This window comes from Stegodyphus dumicola, chromosome 3, assembly GCF_044657685.1.
Source record: "Stegodyphus dumicola isolate Sdum_Otavi_A_Nest chromosome 3, ASM4465768v1".
Classification (NCBI taxonomy): domain Eukaryota; kingdom Metazoa; phylum Arthropoda; class Arachnida; order Araneae; family Eresidae; genus Stegodyphus; species Stegodyphus dumicola.
Window position 1 is genome coordinate 278,506,297 of NC_140770.1, and position 24,241 is coordinate 278,530,537.

At 35.1% G+C, this 24,241-nt stretch overlaps 1 protein-coding gene across 1 annotated transcript in view; it reads left to right on the forward strand.

Annotated features, from left to right (window-relative positions):
- LOC118180247 (glutamate-gated chloride channel-like) overlaps positions 1-24,241 on the forward strand; it is an 85,373-nt gene that overhangs the window by 16,834 nt on the left and 44,298 nt on the right. The window contains exons 2-4 of the mRNA XM_085814216.1: positions 15,294-15,385; positions 15,465-15,562; positions 19,533-19,597. Of these exons, the coding sequence (XP_085670342.1) occupies positions 15,321-15,385; positions 15,465-15,562; positions 19,533-19,597 (228 nt within the window). The 5' untranslated portion in view covers positions 15,294-15,320. The remainder of the gene's footprint in view (positions 1-15,293; positions 15,386-15,464; positions 15,563-19,532; positions 19,598-24,241) is intronic.

Here is a 24,241-nt window from a genome sequence, read left to right on the forward strand (position 1 = left end):
GAATGAAGTGTAGAAACATTACTTAATGCTTCAGTTCCGCTTATAGTGTAACCAAATAAGGTTTCAGAGGCAACAAGACCCTAGATAATCTTTTAACTTTTCCAGTGACTATTTTCCAGTAATAATCATTACCAATTAATACTGATATTTGAGAGTTATGGACACCTATATCTGTAGCATCAGCAAGTCTTATCGAATTTTCCTTACAATAATTAAGTATTTCCTTTCCTGACATACCAATAACAGCTTGATTAATTTCTGGAGTTTCAAGAGCTTCAATTATTATTTTCCTAGGTCCACATATATCTTTAAGAATAACGTTAACCTTTTTTAGCCTTTTAACTGTAGGCTCAGTAGAGCCGAAGGTGTAAATCTGAAGTTCTTCTTTCCTCACAACACTTAATTTTAATTGTTTTGATACTTCCGTCAGGATGAAAGATTTATGAGAGGCAGAATCGAAAATGAGTCTTACATTTTTTCTTCTATTCTGACCTAAAGCTATTGCATTTGTAGTTTGTAAATAAACCCTATTTTTGTTATCTCTTTCCGAAATTGACGCCACCACTGTGTCTGTTTTAAGCTCACCTTTATTTTCCCGTTTATTTTCAAATTTATTATCATGTAAAATAGTATTATGCCTTAATGAACATAAATCACAGCGTATATCCGAGCTGCAACGGGAAGATGTATGAGACTTACGAAAGCATAAATAGCATCTGTTAGCCAATTTTAATTTTTTTCTTTTTTCCTCAATTAGAATTGCGCAATTTGAAGTAGAATGTTTCAAAGATTCATTTTCTATCTTCCCACAAAATATACAATCGGCTGTTGATGTATTCGTATTCAACGACGCAACTGCTGGAACAAAATGTTTGTTTTTGAAGGCAGTATGATATTTCTCACTTTTAATAAGGTCTCGCGATTGATGTTTATGTTGTTCGGTTCTAATGTTAAACTCGGAATAGTTTGGCGATGTTTGGAAAAACGTACGCTCTCTGCTTTCAACTTCCTTCTTCAGAAATTCCAAAATGTTAGTCACTGTGGTTTCTGTGTCAGGGGTTAAAGATCGATTAAACTCTAAAACTAATTCGCTAGGAAGTATCCTCATTAACAGTGGGCATGACAAATAGCTGTAAGAATTTGCAGTAACGTTAAGGGAATCAAGGCTTCTAATTTCAATTTCTAAGCTATCATATAAGTTACGTAATGTTTTAATATCATCCATTTTTTTAATTGGCTTTAAATTCAGCAGACGATTCATATGTGCATTTATTAAAATGTTCTTTCTACCAAACCTTTCTTTCAGAATATTTATTGCCTTAGCATAGTTTTCGGCAACTAACGGTAATCCCTTTATTGACATTAAAGCTGTGTCCGTTAGTAAAGATGTGAGGTAATTAAATTTGTCTACATCCTTTAAAGCAGAGTTATTATGTATAGCAGATTCGTATTGAGCCCAAAAACTTTGAAATTCACATATTTCGCCTTTAAATTTATTTATGGTTAGTTTCGGAAGTTTAGCGCCATTTGTATTTGTGTTCTCTACCGTATCTATAGTAGCAGAATTAGATGGCAGCTCATTTAATTTAACACATTTTCTATTTCTAAATATTCTACTGATCTTCGATTTACACTAGGTAATTTTATTTTTATATTCCAAGCTATCCTGTATTTCAGTTTCGTACTCTTTTTCATCTGTTAGGATAGATTCGATTTCAGAGTTCAATATTAGTATATCGTTTTCATTTTCATTTAAGATGGATAAATCATCTTCTAATAAATCAAATTTAATATTATCCGATTCTATTTCCTTTTCCATTTTAGCTATCAGTCTTGTTACTGATGCTCTTAACATTCCTCGTTTCTTTTTTAGTGCTTTTAACTTATCCATCTTAATAATCAATATTCAATCACTAATCGAACAATAATAAATAATTAAATCACAATATATCTAAAGATCACTGTTATCTCGGAATTTCGGCACCATGTTGTAACTTATGATCTTTTTCTTTTTTTATATTCTTATTATTTACATTTAATAACATCAATAAGTGAAATTTTGCTTACCTTTCTTAATGAATATCCACAGGAACGCTTGGAATTCCTTTTCTTTTTTATCACACAAAAGCTTTATTTACAGCTATGTACAAGAATTGTATGCTTACATTAGAACATTCATCATGTTTTTTGGTTGCCACTACATCTATCTCAAAAATCCGCAATGCGGTAAGAAAAATATAACAAGCTAAAAGTAAAAAACGCTGCGCCCTCTCGTGGCCAGCTACATAAACTGTAAAAGCTTACAAGTTGTTTTAATTTTCTGCCATTGGTTCTATAACGCTTGTTCATAAACTGCGCATGTGGCTGACCTATCTGGAACGTTATATAGCGATGGTCCGAGTTTGAGGGAGTGTCACTTACGGTCCAGTGCTGTATTTTCTGAGCCAGACGCGCTGTTGACAGAGTGATGTTGGGCCATCCTTTTCCCATTTGGGTCTCGAAGGTCGGCAGACTGTCCGGCACGTTATGAAGAATGAGTCCGTTGCATGCAATGAAGTCCACAACTTCTCTACCTCTTGGGTCTGTGGTCGGATATCCGAAGTCCTCCGCATGAGAGTTAAAATCTCCTGCCAATACATGGTGTGCATGCGGGTAGGACGTAAGGATATTCTGCAAGGCATCTAATGTGAGAGAAACGTCTACTGTAGGTGGAATGTAAACATTCGTGACCAGGACACTCAGTCCCATAGCCTCGACTGCAATTGTGACCATGTCTCTTGACTTTGCTAGCACAACTGGCAACCATCTGCTGTGGCAACAAACTACTGCCGCTCTTGTTCCCTCACTTCCTGAATCCTGGATGACGGTCCATTGGAGGGGAAATTCTGCTGCTTGCCCTGCATAAAGAAAAGGTTCTTGAATTAAAAGGAAGTCCGCCTCTTCCTCCATAGCATATTGCACTAGCTGTGCAGTAGCCGCGCGCGCTCTTTGGAGGTTGATTTGGACAAACTTGAGCACATTGCTTTCCTCTGTTCTTGAATTCACTTCCATTACTTTTGTAAATTAATTGACTTTTAAGGTAAAATTACTAACTGTGAAAATACTTGACTTGCTTCCTAGAGAGGTGCGCTTGTTATTAAGTGAACTGGCTGTTGTAGTAGGTAGACGATGCCTTGCTTGCTGGGCTATTAAATTAGTTGTCCTCGCCGTAGTCAGTACGTGCTTTAAACTTCTGGATGTGCGCATGGAATGTTGGGCAGTTTGCTGCGTACGCTGCATGGTGTGTATCCACTTTAACTTTTGAATCTCTGTTTGCTATGATGCAATTAATGCATTCAGGGCAGTCCGCTTTACATTCGTTAATGTCATGACAGCCTCCGCAGTAAGCGCAGTAAGGCCTGTGGCAGCAGTCTTTCGACGTATGTTCCAGGTCCTGACAGCGGAAACAGCGCTTGGCTCCTGTAAACTCGTAGATACTATGTTCCCTCCATCCTTGGAACAATCTTCGTTTGGACATGAGGACATGAAAGGCACCAGGGGTACATTCAATCACCCACTTTATGGCACTATTCCTTCTGTCCGGGCGCTTGAAGAGGACTCTACACTCTTCATTCCCAAGTTTGCAAGACTTTTGTAGCATTTCTTGTACTTCCACCTCCGAGGTGCCGTACGGTACATTGTCGATTGTGCATTTCGGTGTTCTCTTCCGTGGTATACGCGTGCGTACTGTATCCTTTAGGTTATCGTGCTGAGCTAGGAACTGACTTATCTTCTGTACTTCATCCTTGTTGTTGCATCGCACCGCCACACCTCCACTACTTAAATTCGTAATGCCCCGAAGGTTGACACACAGATCTTCAATTTGGACATGCTTTTCTAGTACACCGCGTATATCCGCACTCTGTTCATCACGTTTAGGGAGGATCAGCAGTGTCGGCATGTTCGTGACTTTCCTTTTCCATCTCCGCTTTACCGCTTGCGCGTACGTAGGTTGGCCATCTTTGCCCTCTATAACCGGGTGCTCATCCTGCTGTATAGTATCTTTGCTTGCATGGAGCTGCTTCACCTGTCTTTTTGCATTTTGCTGAATCGAGTGAGCAAGTTCACAACAAAGAACCGTCGACGTGTTTACTCCTATGTCTGCTAGGGTTGGACTCTCTGCAAGGTGTTGGCCTCTCAAGGCTAGCGTTTCCAGAGCGTCCAGAGCACATAGCAGTCGCTCACGAAGATCTTAAGGTAGGAGGAATTTGCCCCTTCTATAAGTGCTGGCTGTCTTTCTTATAAATTCGTAGAGCAGGTGAACTTTGCCTTGATGGTCTTGGTCACTGTCGAGTATCTCTTGCGGATCGAAATCCGACCTTTGCATCTGAGGCTCTCCTTCCGACTGTGCAGATGAGTTACGTGTCATTCTTGAATCACTGATACACGTTGAGCACTTTTCACTTAATAACACATTTATATCACTTTCACGTTAACACTTGTATCACCTTAATCACTTTAAATCAGTGTTGATGGAATTCACCACGTAATATCACTTTCACGTAACACTTTGGATCACTTTTAAATATGTTAAAACACTTTAAATCACACTATAAATCACCGTTGACAGAACGTAAAATTTTAAATCACTTTTCGCGTAAATCACTTAACACTTGAAAACACTTTCACCATACAATATCAACACTTAATAACACTTTAAATCACTTTTCACCTGTGCCACGTACATAACTTTCACTTTAATTTGACACAATAACACACTTTTCCACTTTAAGAACACCACATAAATGCCTTGTATATTATTAGAAAGTTCTGGAATTATTGCTGGGTTGGATGTAACAGGTACATTTTAATACATAAATATTGAGTGCTATAATCAATAGTGACCAGCAAGTAAATTGAAGACACGTTAACACTTTGGATCACTTTTAACCACGTTAAATAACACTATAAATCACCGTTGACGGAATGTAAACACTTTAAATCACTTTTTGCGTAAATCACTTAACACTTGAAAATACGTACACCGTGCAATATCGAACACGTACATAACTTTCACTTTAATTTGACACAAAAATATACTTCCACTTTAAGAACACCACATAAATGTCATGTATATTATTAGGAGATACTGGTATTATTGCTGGGTTGAATGTAACAGGTACATTTTAATACATAAATTTCAGTGCTATAATCTATAGTGACGAGCACGCAAATTGCAGACACGTTAACCCTTTGGATCACTTTTAATCACGTTAAATCACTTTAAATCACACTATAAATCACCGTTGACGGAACGTAAACACCTTAAATCACTTTTCGAGTAAATCACTTAACACTTGAAAACACTTTCACCATGCAATATCAAAACTTAATAACACTTTCACGTTAACACTTTAAATCACTTTTCACCTGTACCACGTACATAACTTTCACGCTAATTTGACACAAAAACACACTTCCACTTTAAGAACACCGCAAAAATGCCTTGTGTATTACTATTAGGAAATACTGGTATTATTGATGGGTTGAATGTAACAGGTACATTTTATTACATAAATGATGAGTGCTATAATCAATAGTGACTAGCAAGCAAATTGCAGAGAAATGCACTTGGCCGCGATACTTCTTCTGTGCATCAGCTGTACACTATAGGTAGTTCTGCGGAGTAATCCAATTGATAAACACAGGCATATTAAAGTAGTCCTATATACAACGTTTCAACGTTCTGTCGTTTGTGAAACCTTTTTATCTCCAGCGTAATGTACAGTAGCGAGATATGTACGTACGTACAATAGGTCACAAAAAATTCCATTTTTTAATCGGTTTTAAATTCATTTTGAAATCCGTTTTGGAAAAAGAGTATTTTATTCTATCTATGCGTACGTATGTCACACAATAGAATTTTCCAAATGATCTAAATCTAATAATCGGAATTTCTCGCAATTACAATTTTTCCTTTTTTAGCGGAAAAAAGTAAAAAAACTGAAAAAAAAAAAAAAAAATTAAACTTCTGTAACAGTGTTTTTTACTTCCTTGTACGAAGTAAAGTAAGTATTGTAATCGCGAAAAATTTCGGATATCATACTATTTCAACGGAAATACCATTTTGACTACTCTCGTATCCATTTTGAGTGACATCTTTACATACGGACAGATTAAAAAAAGCTGTTATTGCCAAAACGGATTATAAAATGGATTTAAACGGATTCAGAACAGGTTTTCCCCCCCCCCTTGAAATCTGTACGTATATGTATGTATCTCGCATAACTCAGGAACGCGTAGCCATAGAATATTGAAATTTTTATAATGAAATTGCTCTAACATGTAGTTATGCACCTCTCTTTTCGGTTGCAATCGGCCGCGCCAAAAGTATAAATATACAAATATATATATATATATAAACTTAAAGCATCTAAAGTTAAAAGTAAATTGCAGCCACAGCACCTAAACCTATAGCGAAGGGCGGGCATACAAATTTTGTTTTTAATTTTAGTCTCTTATTATGTTTCTTTACGTATTATATATATATATATACGTACACATATACTTACTCTGTTGCCCGCTTGGGTGAGCTCAGCTTTTTTTTTTTTTTGCTTATATGGTTGGTAAGTTGGGCTTTAAAAGTGATTCAATAATGTAGTTTTTATATTTCGTTTAAAGTTGTTATACCTATAGTTAATTGAAGAATTGTCAACAGTTTAAAAGTTGTTTAAGTACCATCAAGCCTAACGAAACTAGCGTTAGAAAACTGTTAATAGAATAGTGAATTAAGTCGGTTTCTGCACCTTCAGTGTCTTTTTGCTGAGTGGAACCGGTAGTAAACTTTCAGTTTTGCGCATCTTCACAATTCTGCATATTCAGTTTTGCGCAAAAATCTGTCTTCTTGTGCGCTGGCGAATTGCTTGTTTTTGCGTAGAAACTCTAATTATAATTAAAAATTGTTTTTTTAACTGTTTTAACTGTATTTGGTGTTTTATTATTATTATATTTTTTGTATTTTACAATTCGTCCATAACAGTTTTTAATGAAAAACTACGTATATTAAAAATAAAATTCAAAATGTTTCAATTTTAGCATTTAAGACTGTGATTTAAGACTTCTAGACAACTTATCAGTGGGAATAAAGTGTCATATTTTGGCTAAAATAGATAAACCGGAAATGATATTGTACTTGAAGCTCTGAAGAGACTTTCATCAGAAATATATTATGACATAATCCAAAACTTCTCAAATCTGATACTCAAACCAGATATCTGATTGAGAACAATATATCTTTTCTTTATATATGTAAAGATAAGCTTAAGTGTTTGTCGCCGATAGTTTGTTGTTGCCACTCGAAAAAATGAGCGCGGAAATTAACGTTTCCGCAGTTTTTTATTAATATCTCGACCGATTAAAGTCGTACGAAAATGAGAATGGTATCGATGGATTCGGAGAATTTTTTGGAATCCGAGGATATGCGTCTCGAAATTCAACTCGCGGCCGTTCCAGAGATATTCGAGAAAAAAGAATTTGGCACATAGCCAAATAAATATAGGATAGGGAAATAGGGATAACACAAGATAACACAAGAAAATAGGGAAAACACAAGAAAGAAAGTGGGAAACGTAGGAAAAATTAGTTTTTAATTAATATATCAGCTAATTAACGTTCCATGAAGACCCGAATGGTCAAAATGGCGTACCACGGACCTGCGGAATCCAACGGCGTGCTTCGTTAAACCCGGGAGCCAGCCGTTTCGGAGGAGATAATGTTACTTCACCCTATATATATATGCAGCTTAAGTGTCTGTTTGTCGCCGACAGTTTATTAGTTGTTTGTGTAACTGTACTAGCCAATGGGGTGAAGTTGCCACGGCACAGGGTTGCCGCTTCAATTGAGACATAGACAATTACCTGAAAACTTGCCTTTGTTATGACCATCAATAAGTGTCAGGGAGAGTTCGTGAAAGAACGGACGTAAAATTAAAAATAATGGATGGTCCTTTGCTAAGCGAGCTTAAAAATGATGGAAAGATCTACCCAAGAAATGTTGTGTACAAAGAGATCTTTGACTGATGTGAATTAACATTTTATTATTTAAATCACCTTTATTTATTGAGCTAGCGGTGACTCTTAAGAAATGTACCGCCAGTGGTTTCCTTCATTGCACTCTACTTTAAGCAAGCAAAAGGGGAAAACCCCGTAGGGCAATAAGCAAAGTGGCATCCTCACTGCCTGCCCTGGGTAATTCAGTTTGAATTAGCAGACACCTTTGCACAAATCATTTTAATTACAATTTATAATATCTAGAACAGCGGTAATTTCGTATGACCGCCGGGCTTTCTAGTTACATTTATAAGCATTGAATGTATTCTTGAAATTATGCCGAATGCAACGAGAAAAACTCATTATGAAGAAGAGTTCTTGTTATGAAGCACTCATATGTATTATTACACACGATCTTTGGGGGTGGTTTCACTTTTGTGTCGAATCACTTTTCGAATACCAAAAGTTATCGCTATGTATTGTTTTTAAGAAATAATAAAAAAAGATTGTGTGGAAGCGCATATCACTCTCGGGAATTCTGAAGATATGCTGCTTTTAAAAATCTTATGATTATTAAGTAACGGATTTGTGAAGCTGAAACACTATATGACAGAGGATAATGCGGTATTTTCAAAACAAAACATGAGAATGGATATGTACCTGAGCACATATGGGAAAAAAACAGTTAAAAAGAACCCCTGAAAGTTTTCAGATTTTATATTACTCCCAAAGAGGCGTATTTTTAACGTTTCGTATGTTACCTTTATTTATTAAATATCATGTTCTTCGCGCTTAAACCATTAAATTCAATTCAACAGAAAAATCACAGAATATTTAAAAGAGTATATCTTTAGAATTTCCGATACACAGACTCGCGCCCTGGAGATAAAAAAAAGTTTTTTTCTGTACAGTGTTGCCATTGCTCGCTTTGAAATCGGGGAGTTTATTAATAAAAAATTCGTTAAAGTTTTACAAAATATGAAATAGATAATAAAGGGAATTCTAAATTCAAAATTCGGGCTTCCAAGTGCCCATATTCGGGTGAAGGACTACATTATTCAAAATTGGATGTCTCTAGGTATTATTGTTTCTGTTTTCCTCGTAAGATGTTGCCATTGCTCGCTTCGAAATCGTTGAGTTTCTTTAAGTTTCTGAATCAAAAACTTATAAACGCTTTACAAAGTATGAAATAGATAATAAAATAAATTCCAAATTCCAAATTTGGGCTTCCAAATGCCCATATTCGTTTGGAGACATAGGTTATTTAAAATTGGATGGACCTAGGTACCGTTGTTTTATCACAATGCGAGAACCATATATACATTTATGCAGATTCTTCATTATTTCATTTCTTTAAATAGAATTCGAGCTCTAATATTTGGTGGCAACAATTTAAAAAGGGATTCGCCGTTTATAGTGAATCAACGCAAGCTGCCAAAACGAAATTAATAGCCCTTCTTCTTTAATTAACGGGCAAATTTCCCGTTTGGGCTAAAAATGGGTAGTGTTTATAATTAACATTTAACTATAAGTATAGAAGGTTAGATTAAATTTGTTTACAAAATCATTCATTTCTTACAAATCTTCAAAAACAATTTTTACTGCGAATAATCATTCGGAAGTGATTATTTACTTAAAGCCAGTTCGGTGCCTTAGCATGGAACTAGGGAGAGATCGCGTGCTGGACACATGAAGACGTTTTGTGTTTTTATGTATTTCTGCCTTTCGTTGCCGCGAAATGTGAACAGAATTAATTGAATGAGAAATATATCTCTAATGAAATTCGAGGAACTAATGGAATTCTCTAATGAATCCGAACAAAACGTCTTAAAAGGGGTTGCCCTCAAGGCTAAATTTCAGATCCTTCGTTTTAGAGTATTATTATTAATGATCTCCTATCAAAACTGGAACATCTTGCTTGTTGTGATACTATAGCCTTTGCGGATGATGTCTTGTTTTGCTTCCAGAGTAGGGACCTTTCTGCTACTATTTTACAGGCACAAGAAACTTTAAATCTCGCCTCCGACTGGTCAAAAGGATTTAAATTAGACTTTAATCCTGATAAAACCAGGGTTATGATTATTGAAAAGAGAAACATTTATGATGCATTTCATTTATCTCTCGACGGCACCCCTTTGACTGGCGTAAAGCAAATGAAATATCTTGGGGTTTTTATCGACTGTAAATTTTCTAGGAAGCAACACTTAACTTATGTATCAGAGAAATGCGATAAATTGCAGCGTGGATTAAGTCGCATTGCACGCAACACATACGGTATTAATTACAATGTTCATTCGCTCATCTATAAACAAGGAATTGCACCCTTGATTATGTATGTCTCTAAAGTCTGGGGTATATCGCTCAAGAAGAAGATAAATTATAGATGTTTACGACGCTTTCAAAGGCGTATACTTCTGCGAGTCATATGTGGATATGGTACGGTTAGCTATGAGTCTGTTTATGCAATTTCTGGCTTTCCTTCAATTAACATTGCCATTCTTCATGCTATTCCTTATAAGGAAAATATTTCTGCTTCTGCTGTCTCTCAGTATGATTGTATTTTACCTCCATCTGATCTTCCTCATCCTTCAGAAAGACATGCTGTTAATTTTATTCAGTTTAGCAATAAAATCGTAGATGATTCGCCTGTAACTTGCTATACTGATGGCAGCAAAATTGATGGCAAGGTTGGTCTCGCATTTGTTGTCTTCAAAAATGGTCTTGAATTTGAGCACTTTCAATTTAGAATTAGAGATGAATGTACCGTTTTTATAGCTGAACTTTTGTGCTTAAACTTCGCCATCAAATGGGTCTCTGAACTAAATAGTGCTGTTTCAGACTATCTCATTTGTACTGATTCCATTTCATCCTTGGAGATCTTAAAATGTATTTTTTTTTTCTAATAATATCATTATCGAAATTCAAAAAGAACTGAAAAGCCTAAAAGATAAAAATATTTCGGTTGCATTTTCAATTTGTTCGTGGTCATACAGGTGTTGTTGGGAACGAATGAGCCGATTTCCTTGCTAAGGCTGCGACTAAGCGGGAAATTGACACTTTTGTCAATATCCCTAATTCCTTTTTTAAGAAGGTCATGTATGAAAGTATTGTGGAGTCGTGGAGCCACGAATTCATTAATTCAAATAAAGGGAGCTTAACAAAGAGATTTTTCCCTTCTATCAAGATGAGATTGTCATGTCATCACTTCTTCACATACTATAAACTAACTCTATTTCTTACTGGCCATGGAAATTTCAAAAGTTATTTGAATAGATTTTAAGTTAAGCTCCGAGTCTGTCTGTGATTGTAGCCTCGGTGGAGAGCAGAATGTTGAACATGTGCTTCTTCTATGTCCTAAATATAAGAACGAAAGAAAAGTCTTGAAACTGGAATTGAAAATCTTTAATATTAACTGGCCTCCAGAATTTTACCAATTTATTTCCGAGAGAAGTGCTTTTAACACTTTTTGTCAATTTATTGTGAAACTTTGTAATCATCCTTAATTTTATTTCAGTTTTTTTTCTTCTATTTATTTTGTATTGTGTTTCATTCTTACTTCTGTAAGCCCCATGTGATACTATGTGGTACATGGGGAACTTATTGTTTTTCTTCTTTAATTAAAAAACAAAAAAATGAAATTCGAGGAAATAAGCTTAAATGAAGGGCAGCAAAGAACATGTGATTGTGCAGGAGTCGGTTGTTGCACAACCTACATGTCTGGAGATGAATTGTCCTTAGTTGATAGATCAAATTTATTCTGCTTCTCTATAGGTTTTAATTCTATTCAACTTTAATAACTGCTTGGCAGTTTTGGTGGCAGTCTTAAAAACCTTAATTAGCGTTATTAACATTATAAATTTGCGCTTTAATATTAGAGCTAACTATGCCTGAATTCCAATTCAGAAGTCAAACAACAAAAATCAGCGTTATATTTACAAAATTTTTCACAGGACTAGTTTCGATGGTTTTACCGAACCACCATCCTCAGCTGCAAAACCGCAAATGAACAAGATAGGAAATAATGATTAGATAAGATAAGAAAGCGTGGACAAGAATAAGCAAGTGGCGCCATCTGTTGGTGAAACCAAAACTAAAACATAATTTCTTTAAAGGCCGAAGGCAAATTTGGATTGGAATTAGGATCGTTAACTAGAACAGAAAGATTTTTATGAATGTGAAATGTCTCTAGAAAATCCAGTTCTCCAATGGAAGATGTTTTTTGAATAATTTTGGCAGCAGAAAAATTGAAAGTGTGATTTTCGGACCAACAATGTTGAGCAACAGAAGACTTCTGGGTTTCCTTTTTTCTAACATATGCCTCATGTTCCTTAACGCGAAATTTTAAGGCTCTCTTAGTTTGGCTAATGTAAATTAAACCACACTGGCAAGGAATCCTATAAATACCCCAGGAATTCATATCCGGAATGGGGTCCTTGAGTATGGAACTCGGAATTTTATTGATGGGAGAATAAACAACCCGAAAGTTAAATTTCTGCAAAATATGTGCAACTTTGTAGCTAATTGATGGAAAGAAGGGAATGACAACAAAGTTGCACATATTTTGCAGAAATTTAACTTTCGGGTTGTTTATTCTCCCATCAATAAAATTCCGAGTTCCATACTCAAGGACGCCATTCCGGATATGAATTCCTGGGGTATTTATAGGATTCCTTGCCAGTGTGGTTTAATTTACATTAGCCAAACTAAGAGAGCCTTAAAATTTCGCGTCAAGGAACATGAGGCATATGTTAGAAAAAAGGAAACACAAAAGTCTTCTGTTGCTCAACATTGTTGGTCCGAAAATCACACTTTCAATTTTTCTGCTGCCAAAATTATTCAAAAAACATCTTCCATTGGAGAACTGGATTTTCTAGAGGCATTTCACATTCATAAAAATCTTTCTGTTCTAGTTAACGATCCTAATTCCAATCCAAATTTGCCTTCGGCCTTTAAATAAATTATGTTTTAGTTTTGGTTTCACCAACAGATGGCGCCACTTGCTTATTCTTGTCCAGGCTTTCTTATCTTATCTAATCATTATTTCCTATTTTGTTCATTTGCGGTTTTGCAGCTGAGGATGGTGGTTCGGTAAAACCATCGAAACTAGTCCTGTGAAAAATTTTGTAAATATAACGCTGATTTTTGTTGTTTGACTACTTAATTGGTATTTATTCGGCGTGTTATTGTGTCTTAATTATGCCTGAATTGTTAGACAAATTGCGCATACCTTTGAGTTCAGTTGCTTCTTCACAAGTCCAGCAACTTGCGTTGCCACCTCTTGGTTGTCAAAATCCGGGAGAGGAAAAACGTTTCCGGGAAAAGAAAAAAAATAAGTTTTTTTTTTTTTTTTTTTTTTTTTGTGGTACTTGTTTACTTGCAAAATCAAAATCATTTTTTCTCACTAGACATTATTATGAAAGCATTTAAATTATTTCAAAACACGCACTTGTTTGTAGATAGCTAGCTAACTGCAGAGTGAATGAAAGAATGGATTGAAAATAAGAGGGTGAGGGAAGATGAGGGCGCGACCACGGCCGGTCACGGCGCGACAAGCCGGCATGAAACCATGACTCATCCCGTAAGGCGAACGCTCACCGAAGATCGCTCCTGCAAAGATTATTTATTGACATAGACGTTCTTTGGCTGCTGTGCGCGGTCGTGTGATTTTCGATACTGTCAACCATTTCGTCCGTGCACATTGTGTCGTTATTTTTGAGAAACTTCATATTCCGGTAGAGTGATATTTATTTTAAATTCCTTCCGAGAGCCGGGAGATTTTAATTTTCAGGGCTCAATTCCGAGAGAGCCCTACAGCAGCTAATGTTTGCGACAATTCATCAACGGTTCTTGTGTTCGAGGAAGCGAATGAATGGATCTTCGTTCTTCGTCATCAGCAGAATGGTACGTTTTAACACATCGAAATTATTATTATTATTATTATTATTATTATTTTTTTTTTGAATGTCGAGTTCCTCGATTATTTCATAAAGTAGAGGTTGATCATCTGAAATGACACCCAGTTCTGTTGAACCCGAAAGATCACGGGCGATATCGTCGTCAATGCGCACATTGGAAGCGTCCCCGTCGACTTAGAAATTTCAGTCTGTGAAGTCATTCTCATTGTTTCAAATTGAAACAGGTCTCCATCCGAATCGTGAATTTCGGAAACGGTATTTTGAATTTTTAGTGCAAAGAAGCAATTTGCCTAGAAGGGCTATTAATTTCGTTTTGGCATTTTGCGTTGGTTCACTGTAAATGTCGATTCTTTTTTCAAATTGTTGCTACCCAATATTATCGCCCTATGTTATATTTAAAGAAATTAAATAATGAAGAATATGCATGAATGTATGCATGTTTCTCGCATTGTGATAAGACAACGGTACCTAGAGCCATCCAATTTCGAATAACGTTCGTTTCCACCCGAATATGGGCATATGGAAGCCCAAATTTGGAATTTGTTTTATTATAGATTTCTTATTTTATAAACTTTTAACGAATTTTTGATTAACAGACTCAACGATTTCAAAGCGAGAAATGGCAAAACTGTACGGAAAGGAAGCATTTTTAAATCTAGCGCGCGAGACTGTGAATCGGAAATTTTAAAGATAGGCTCATTTAAAAATAATTTTGCGATATTGCTCTTGAACTGAGTTGTATGGTTTAAGTGCGAAGAACATGATATTTAATAAATAAAGGTAACACTAACAAGCTGCTTTTGGGCGTAATATAAAATCTGAAAGCTTTTAGATTTAAAAAAAAAAAAAATTATTTTTGTTTCTTGCGAATGAAATAAAATTTCAATTAATAAACTCAGCGATTTCAAATGTGCAGTCACTTGGCAAAGCTAAGGTATTTGTCTTTCAAATTTAATCAATCACTTCAGCAATTAAACGAAATGCGTTGCCACTGCCCGAAAAGAAATATTTTTATGTTCCGTATATGTTCCTATTTAGGAAATGTAAGCTATTTAATTTCTCTTTTGGGTCATTTTAAGCTATTTAAAAGTAATAAACGCCATTCTTCCTCTTTATGCTTAATAATTACTAGCTGGATCCGTGAAATTGCACGAGTTGGACTCATTAAAATCATTATATATATATATATATATATATATATCCTAATGTTAATTAGGTAATATATATCCTAATGTCCTAATGTTATATAAGAGGCAGAAAGGTAGTAACAAGTCTTTAAACGATTCGTAGAACATAAACTTTGTTATTTACTCATTGTGAAAGAGTGAAAAAAATATATATATTTTTTCAGCATTTCTAAGTATAAGAAAACGTGAAAATGGCTCTTCGGACTCCATTATCATCACTCGTGTTCATACTCCTGTTCTGTCACATCAGTGCACGGTAAGTAATTTTTATTCTTACAACTCCTGCGATGAATTCGTTAGTAGATACTGCAGCTAAAATATTTTTCTTTTCGCAGGTCAGACCATTTATTGATGAGAGAGAAAAAGGCTATTTTTGACCAAATATATCGCAATTATGACGGACGCTTGCGCCCGGTTGGTACCAACGGAACAGGTAACTAACAAATTTTGTCTTCGTATGGGAATTAATTATGAAGTGCAGTGATCTCAAACTGGCAGCCCGCATGTGACCCGCGAAGCAGCTTTATGTGGCCTTCGAAGACGTTTCAATCGTGTAGTTGTTGCAAAAAATGTTGTTGTGAAGATTTCAAGACTATAGTTATTTGGTGTTAGTATTTATATTATTGGTATGGGCTTACGAGTTCAGAATGAACTGAATGCCCACAGAACCGGTGATAGCTAGATAAATGTAATTTTACAAAAACAGTTTACAGTTTTGGAAATTTTCAGACAAAAGTACACCTCTTCTCGGTCTGACAGAACACAATCAGGAGTTACCATTTCAAACAACTAAGAACGCTGAACAGAAGATAATACTGTTGCGTGCATACGGGTTCGTTTGAATTGAATGCACAAGTCCGATGAAAAATGAATAAAGATTTATTATTATTGCAAATAAATAAAACAAAATACTTAAATTTTCTCAGATAATCGTACAATATTACAATATCTTACAGTAGTATCTTTTAACTAATCAAACGTTTAACAGAACTTAATTCAAAACAATAAAGAAAGCTAATTCGCGAATTCGCTACAGTCAACAAGAGCAGTTTTCTAAACAAACTCTTAAAACAACAAACTAACTAACTGAATTGAGAGGTTTTTCTCTTTTTCATAAGATTTTAAATCGCGCGCGAGAATTTTCTGGAACTTTCTCGAAATCAAAAAGAGAGATATATATTTATTAAATGTTAAATGCACGCGCTCTTGTATTTTTAATCTTCCAGCTTAGCTTTCTTTTAATATTCGTTACGCGCTGCACCGCAAGGGTAATAAAAGAATTTAATTTATAATTCAACTAACATTAGCTATTTAAATACCAAATCCGTAACCATACGAAAGCCTCGTAATGCGTTAGCTCGCACAGTGATCTCTTACTGTTCTAAATTCTCAGTACTTTGAGCCAAACTCTGTACTAAACAGGTACTCTCTCCGGTTTTGTATACTTTTCCCCTATCCGCCGAGAAATTTCTAGTACCTTCGGTTTCTCGAACGTACTCGAACGTATACACAGTTACGGTTACAAAGACTCAGACAGAGTTACAATACCATAAGGATCGGACCAATTACAGTTACACAGGTATCGGACCCGATGTCGCCAAATGGTCGATAAGCTTGGCGACTTTTGGTGTTTTCTCAACCATTTGACTACAAAAATTAATCGCAAAAAACCACCGTCAACTTGGATCTGCCCCAGAATGGTGATTGTGTTTTCGCCAGTTTCCAATTTGGCAATAAAGCCTTTTTTCTCAATGTTAAAGAGATTTAACCCCTTTAACCTTATTTCTCCAGGAATGTTTCGCATCCTCAAGCCAATTATGTTATATTATACAAGCAATACTACAATTTATATCGAATTTCATCAAAATTATTGACATACATAGAAAATTCGTAACATTATTTTTTTTTCCATTTGGAACGAGCATCAGAAAACTTCTAAACGGAGTTAATTTAATATAATGTGATATAAATTACATTCAATGGGATATCAGTCATAAAATTTGAAGATTTTTATTTGTATTTGTCATAAATTAAATAAGCTCGGTTACAAAATTTGGTACTAATAATCGCTTTGTTTGAGAATATATGTATATATATGTAATACTAATTCAGAAGTCAAACAACAATAACTAATAATTTTGTAAATATAACGCTGATTTTTGTTGTTTGACTTCTGAATTAGTATTTATTCGGCGTGTTATTGTGTCTTAATATATGTAATATTTTGGCAGTCGGGCACATAAGTGAAGCTTGGCAATCTGGTAATGATGACACAGAAGGATTTAAATTTATAGCTCACTGCGTCGTAGTATTCGAACAAAGGGAGGCATATGAGATTAGCAGCCTAGGTCTTAACAGCAGTAGAGGCAGAAAGCGGTCTCCGATGCAAAATGGCGCGAGTTCTCTATTTATAGGAGCGGTTACGTAATAGGCTCGAATATTCTCGAAAGTTCTGGTCTAGGGGGAAGATCCTAAAATTGCGGAAAGCTAATTAGAGGTTGCTTGTTCGCGTAGAGTAAAGCCATCCTATTTTTTATATTTTACACACGTATATGTAAAATATAAAATACCAATCTTTCAAATAATAAATAAATAAAAGCCCTTTAATAGCCTTCATTCTAAAAATATCAGAGCAGTGATTTTATAACTAAACTCCTTGCAATTCTGGAAAAGATTAGTTATCTAATCTCTGTTGCGCACTTATCGATGAAATCCTAATCAAGCCTCTGGACATTAATCTGTCATGTGATCGGAAATGTAATCCGGTATAAAAGGTAATTGCATCGCAACTTCCTCTCTCTCCCACTCACTCTTTCTGTCGAGATTCAGAGCTCAACCTAGTACCATAGGCGATTGATCAGTGCTCTTGATTTTTGACTAGATTCTAAAAATTCTGTTAAGTGATTTCTCTGGGTCTCACGCATCATGTCCCATTTCGGGACACTCAGCCAAGATGATAATGATTACAGTGACAATGCTGTATCAGAATATTCGACTTACTCGCTTCCGACTACCTCAAGGAAAATGGAATTTCTGAAAAGGCCCATCTCTGCAAAGCCAACCAAGCTAAGAAGATAGCGAAAAAGAAAAAACATGCAACTGACCCCGAACTGAAGACAGATGACGAAGAATATCAGCAAAACGCAATGAAGTTAATAAACGATCAGGAATAGAGAGGATTATAAATGTGATGAATGGAGACGGATGCAACATAAAGCAACCTGCAGCTGAAGCCACTCCGAAAACTGAGAGGAGAAGAATTCGAGTTGACTCACCGCAAACTAAAGCCAGCCCTGAAACAGTATTGATGCCTCCCACGACTCCAACTAATGACATTTCTGAATGGAAATCACATAAAAACGTAGCAAAAATAGTAGATCAGCCGAAAACTATGGAAATCGAACAGATTAACAGATTTCAAATCCTGCAGCAACAGCCAGATGAAGGAAATGATACGAATTACGGAGAACCACCACCATCAATTGTTTTCCCTCGTGATGAGATTGATTGGCACGAAATGGATGAATTTCTCAAAAAGGAATGCAAGAAAGATTACGAATCAGTACTAAAAGCAAAAAGTATCTACGTCTATATGTCAACACTCGTGCTCGGAACTCAACGTACTCTCGAGACTCTCCGCATTACAACTCGCGATGTACTCGACGATACACTCGATAGCCTCAACGACGCACACTGTCGATGCACTAACTCTCGATACTCTGACGAGACACTGATGATAAACTTTGAGATAGCTCGACGCTTGACTACGAGAACCTCGACACTTGACTACGAGACTTACTGACTGCTACTTCGCGTACAGGTGGGGTTTATATAACTTTAAGCCTGCCTTCGAGAACATTCTGGACCAAACCGGTAAGAATTTCTTCTAGAATGTTCTCCATCTATGGCATATCGCCAATTTTGTCGCCAAATGGACTATTTAACGCCAAATCTGCTAACCCTGCCTTCCCTTGCCATTTTCTGCCAACTCTAAAACTGCTTTACGGGGAAGCTATCCTACCGCAGCTGGATATTTCCTAAGAATATTATACACACAAATTTGAAATTTGAATGAAAATTCTGTAGTGAATTTTTACTGTATCTTTTTGTGGTTAACTTTTTTACTAAAGAAGGTCTTAAACCCAAAGAAAAAATTTAGAAACATGCAGGCATTAATTTACGTAGCTCTAAAAGAAGACTAAAGTGATCCGGATATTTTGATTCCGAAATTTCCAATTCTTCTGTAGTGTTAAATCAACTTAAATTTCTATCATTTGATTCAAACTTTACAGCCTTCATTGAGATATCTTGAAGTATTCTTACTTTTTTTAAAATTGCTCTTTTATTTAAATCTTTTATTTGCATACAAACACTTGTATTGAATTGGCATGAATTATTTTTAGGCCCTACAGTGGTGACGTGTAACATGTACGTGAGAGGAATAAACGACTTCGATGACTCAAAAATGGTAAGTTTAAAAACTTCTAGGCCAGTGATTCTCAACCTTTTTTTGTCGCGGTACACATTTACCGATTTCAAAATTTCGCGGCACACAAAGAAAAAGATAAGTTTAAAAGTTGTTTACTTACCTATCATACACTGTGTAAAATAGTTTATGATAATAACTTTGAATGTAAAATAAAATAATATGTACTACAAAAACAGCAGTACGTTTATTAAGGGATTAATTACAAGATAATAATAAGAATACTTTTAATGAGAAATTTGAGCTTGATGTTTTTGATAGTTTCATTTAGATTTTGTCGTAAAAATGACAATGCTACTCTCATATCGTCTTCTGCATTTAACAGTGTCGATCATTTTTTTGTTTTTATCTTGGTTAATACTGAAAATCCGAATTAACACAAATAAGATGTAGAACACTGTAATAATATTTTTAAAGCTTTTTCGGCCATCTTGGGATAATCGCATCTGATGTTAATCCAAAAGTAATTAATTGATTCTTTACGAATGTTTTAAAATTAAATCTCGATTATTAGAAAGTGAAATTAGCTCTTCTTCTTCGTTCAAAGTCAATTCAAATACAGAAGTCTTCGGCATCCAAATCGGCTTGGATACCACTATTGGCGCGCTTATTAATGTCTTAAAAACCGAATTTCGCCAATTCTCATGTGTATCTTATACTAAAATTTAACCCATTATAATTTTTACTATATACATTTCTAAAATTTGGAGGCACACTTTAAGAATTTGGTGGCACACCAAAGTGACAAATTAATTTTCAAATTGTTACTACCAAATATTATCGCAAAGTATTATTTTAAAAAATATTCAGTAATGAAGAATCTGTAGATATTTGTGTGTATATGTTCCCCGTATTGTGGAAAAACGACGGCATCTAGAGCCACTGAATTTTTAATACACGTAATCCTCCACCCGAACATGGGCACCTCGAAGCCGGAGTTTTTAATTTCGAATCTGTTTGTTTATTTATTTCATATTGCGTACTAATTAACGAATTTTTGTTTAATAACTCAGCTATTTGAAAGCGAAAAATGGCAACACTGTTCGAAATAAAATATTTTTTTATCTTCCTTCTGCTAGACTTTTGTCATTCGGTAAAATATAAATGAATATTTTACCGAATGACTGTGAATATGTGAATTCGGTAAATATAACGAATTATCTGTGTGTTAGGTTTAGTCTAATTCGAAGTTCTGTCAATTAAAAATCGCTAATTAATAACCTTGTGGAGATATTAGGTTATTCCGTAAGTGGGAGAGATGAAAAATTAGCAAACGTCTTCGACGGGACTCGAACCACGAACCTCTCGAATACGCGTCGAGCGTGCTGACCACAGGCGAGAGAAATACCTCATATACTCCCCTCCCTTTAAAGAGCGACTGGGGATTAGAGGACCCCAATCCTCAAATCTTGATGGTAGAGAAACTTCATCCACCACCTTTTTTTAGTTCGGGGCCCACTGTAGAGTCATTTAGAATTTTTCGATGTCTGGAAAGTGAAGAAATGAGCAATGCCTCGTCGGGACTCGAACCACGGACCTATCGAATCACTACATCACGAAGGCGGGAGAAATACCTTATAACCTAAATTCGAAGAGCATTAAAAATACCTTCTTAGAGAAGAAATGCCGACTTTGTTATTGAAATTAAAACCACAAATTAATACATCATACAATAATCGAAAGCACAAATTAATACATCAGAATCACTAAATAATTTCTTTTCTGTGACAAAGCTATTGCTGGTCAGCCGGGCCCAGTTGTGATGATCTAAAATATTCACTGAAAATGCCTTTAAAAATGGCCGAAAAGTGCATTTTAAAATGGAAAACATACTCTTAAAATAAAAAAAATCTGATGTGTACACCACATGACTTCCTTGTACGGAATATTAAATTATACGCATTTTTTCTTGCATTTCATTTAAACTTATTGGATTGAATTAAATCTACTTCACAGTCAACGCATAAATCACAATAGAATAAATGCATTCTTTAAAATTCACTCTATTTGTTTACCATAGCGACACTCTGGCGCTAGGTTCACTTAATAGTATTATATTTCGTTCATATTATAACTCAGAATGCACAAAATTCATATCATTAAAAGAATTATCTAATCGTTGCCACATGTTCTATTCAAATACTATAATAAAGCTAGAACAATGTATAAAAAAATTAAGCAAACAAAACAAAAAAGAAACAGTTTTTCACAGACGATTGAGTATTTCTCATTCAATTAATTCCGTTATCACTTCGCGACAAGGCAAAAATACATAAAAACTCAAAATATCTGTATTAAAAATTACGAAGTAAATCTTAAACACTGATTTCCTCGAAAAAGATCCAGACAGGATTAAGCATGATTTAATTCTCAATACTAAATGAAGGCGTTATCTTTGTTTTTGCGAAGCTAAGTTTCTCTAGATTGGCAACAAATCCACTATCCTGCTGTTTCAAATGTAAACAAGCAATGGCCACCATATCAAAAAAATTATTAGGCTTAGCGGGACTTAAAGAGATTTAAAATTGTTGATAATTCTAAAAATATTGCCTAAAGATATACTAAAGGCATAAAAACCTTAACTGGAAGATAAGAACAACATGATTCAATCATTTTTAAAAAAAAAAAAAATGTACAGTTTACAAACATATGAAAGTAAAGCAACTGAGATCACTGAGCCGGGTAACAGAGTGGATATATATATAAATATATTTATATACGTTTGGTGCGGTCGATTGCAACCAAAATACGAGGTGCACATCTACATGTTAAAGCAGTAATATATACAAAATTTCAACGTTCTGAGGCTGCTCGTTTTTGAGTTATGCGAGATACGTACGTACATACTTTCGTACAGACGCCAGGAAAAATTATCTTCAGAATTCATTTTAAAGCAATTTTATAATTTTTTTGGAGGAAAAGAGTCTTTTATTCCGTCCTTACGTGCAGATGTCACGCAAAAACATCGTTAAATTGCATTCGATAACGGTCAAAATGGGTATTTTCCTTGAAATATGCTGCCTGAAACTTTTCGCTATTACAATACTTCCTTTTTACTTCGTACAAGGAAGTAAAAAAATGAAGTTCCCAAAAATAAATAATGAAAAAAAAAATCTGAACGCTGTCATATTTTATATTACTCCCAAAGGGACTTTTTTAACGTTTTGTGTGTTACCTTTATTAAATGTCATGTTCTTCGCACTTAAACCATAAAATTCAACTCAACAGCAATATCGCAAAATAATTTTAAAATGAATATATCTTTAGAATTTCCGATACACAGTTCCGCGCGGTGAAGATAAAAGTTTTTTTTTCGTACAGAGTTGCCATGGCTCGCTTTGAAATCGTTGAGTTTCTTAATCAGATATTCGTTAAAGTTCTACAGAATATGAAATAGATAATAAAACAAATTCGAAATTCCAAGTTCAGCCTTCCAGATGCCCATATTCTAGTGAAGAACAACTTATTGAAAATTTGATGTCTGTACAGTTGTTTTTCCGGCACCAAGAGAAACATACATACATACATTTATGCAGATTCTTCATTATTTAATTTCTTTAAATATAACACAGGGCTCTAACATTTGGTGGCAACAAGTTGAAAAGTGAACCGAATTTTATAGTAAATCAACGCAAAATGGCAAAACGAAATTAATAGCCTTTCTGGGCTAACGTTCTTTGAGCTAATAATATAGAAAAGGACACAGTTAGCAAACACTGACGAATGGATTAAAATCCAAACAACTACACATACTTGTCGCTTGAATTTTATTTTATTTTATTTTTTTCGAAATGTGTGATCCCCAAATGCCTTTTGCGTTCATGATATTCCTTTTTAAAAATGTAAAGATCCAAGGTCCTTCGCCAAATTATAGCTGAACAAAATAAAAAAATAAAAGTTATTTTATTAAAGCTGGAAAAGGCATTGCACACAACTGTGAGTGTGTAATTCTAAGAATGTTTCCGTTAAATAGGTTTTTTCCTACTGCATGTAATCTTGTGGGCATGAATACGCACGGAAACATTAAAGAGCTAAGAAATGCCGTATAGGAAAATTCTTAGAAATGGTAATCCTACCTTATGGAAAATGCCTGTCGCGATAGATAGGACTAATAGAATACATGACCAGTTTTCTGCGGATAGGACATGGCTGCGTAGTAAAAATGAGTTCACAGGCATTGGTACAGTATTATGTCAAAAGTAACTATTCATCCCGCCATTTCCACGGGCAACTGAAATGTAGCAAAATTTGCTCATCCTGCGATTTCCGCGGGCATATGTTTTTCTTCCTTTATTGAGGTGCGCATCCCATTTTTTCCTCGTTTAACCATTGAAATAAATTATATACAGTATTATTAGGAGTTTAGGTTACGTTTTGGCCAACAGATATCGTTAGTTGTCCACTAAATTGCGGCATTTGAAGGCACATGGTACTTCACTTTTTGCCGCTTTTTTCTTACAGAAATGGCTGCTAGAAAACGTTCAGCGATTATCTTGATTATTTAATTAAATTATTGAATTATTAATTAGGTATATTGATTAGATTAATAATTAGATTGATTGTTAATTAGATTTATTGAATCTGGTACAAAGACTGTGAAGTTGGACTTTGCCTTGAACCCTGTTT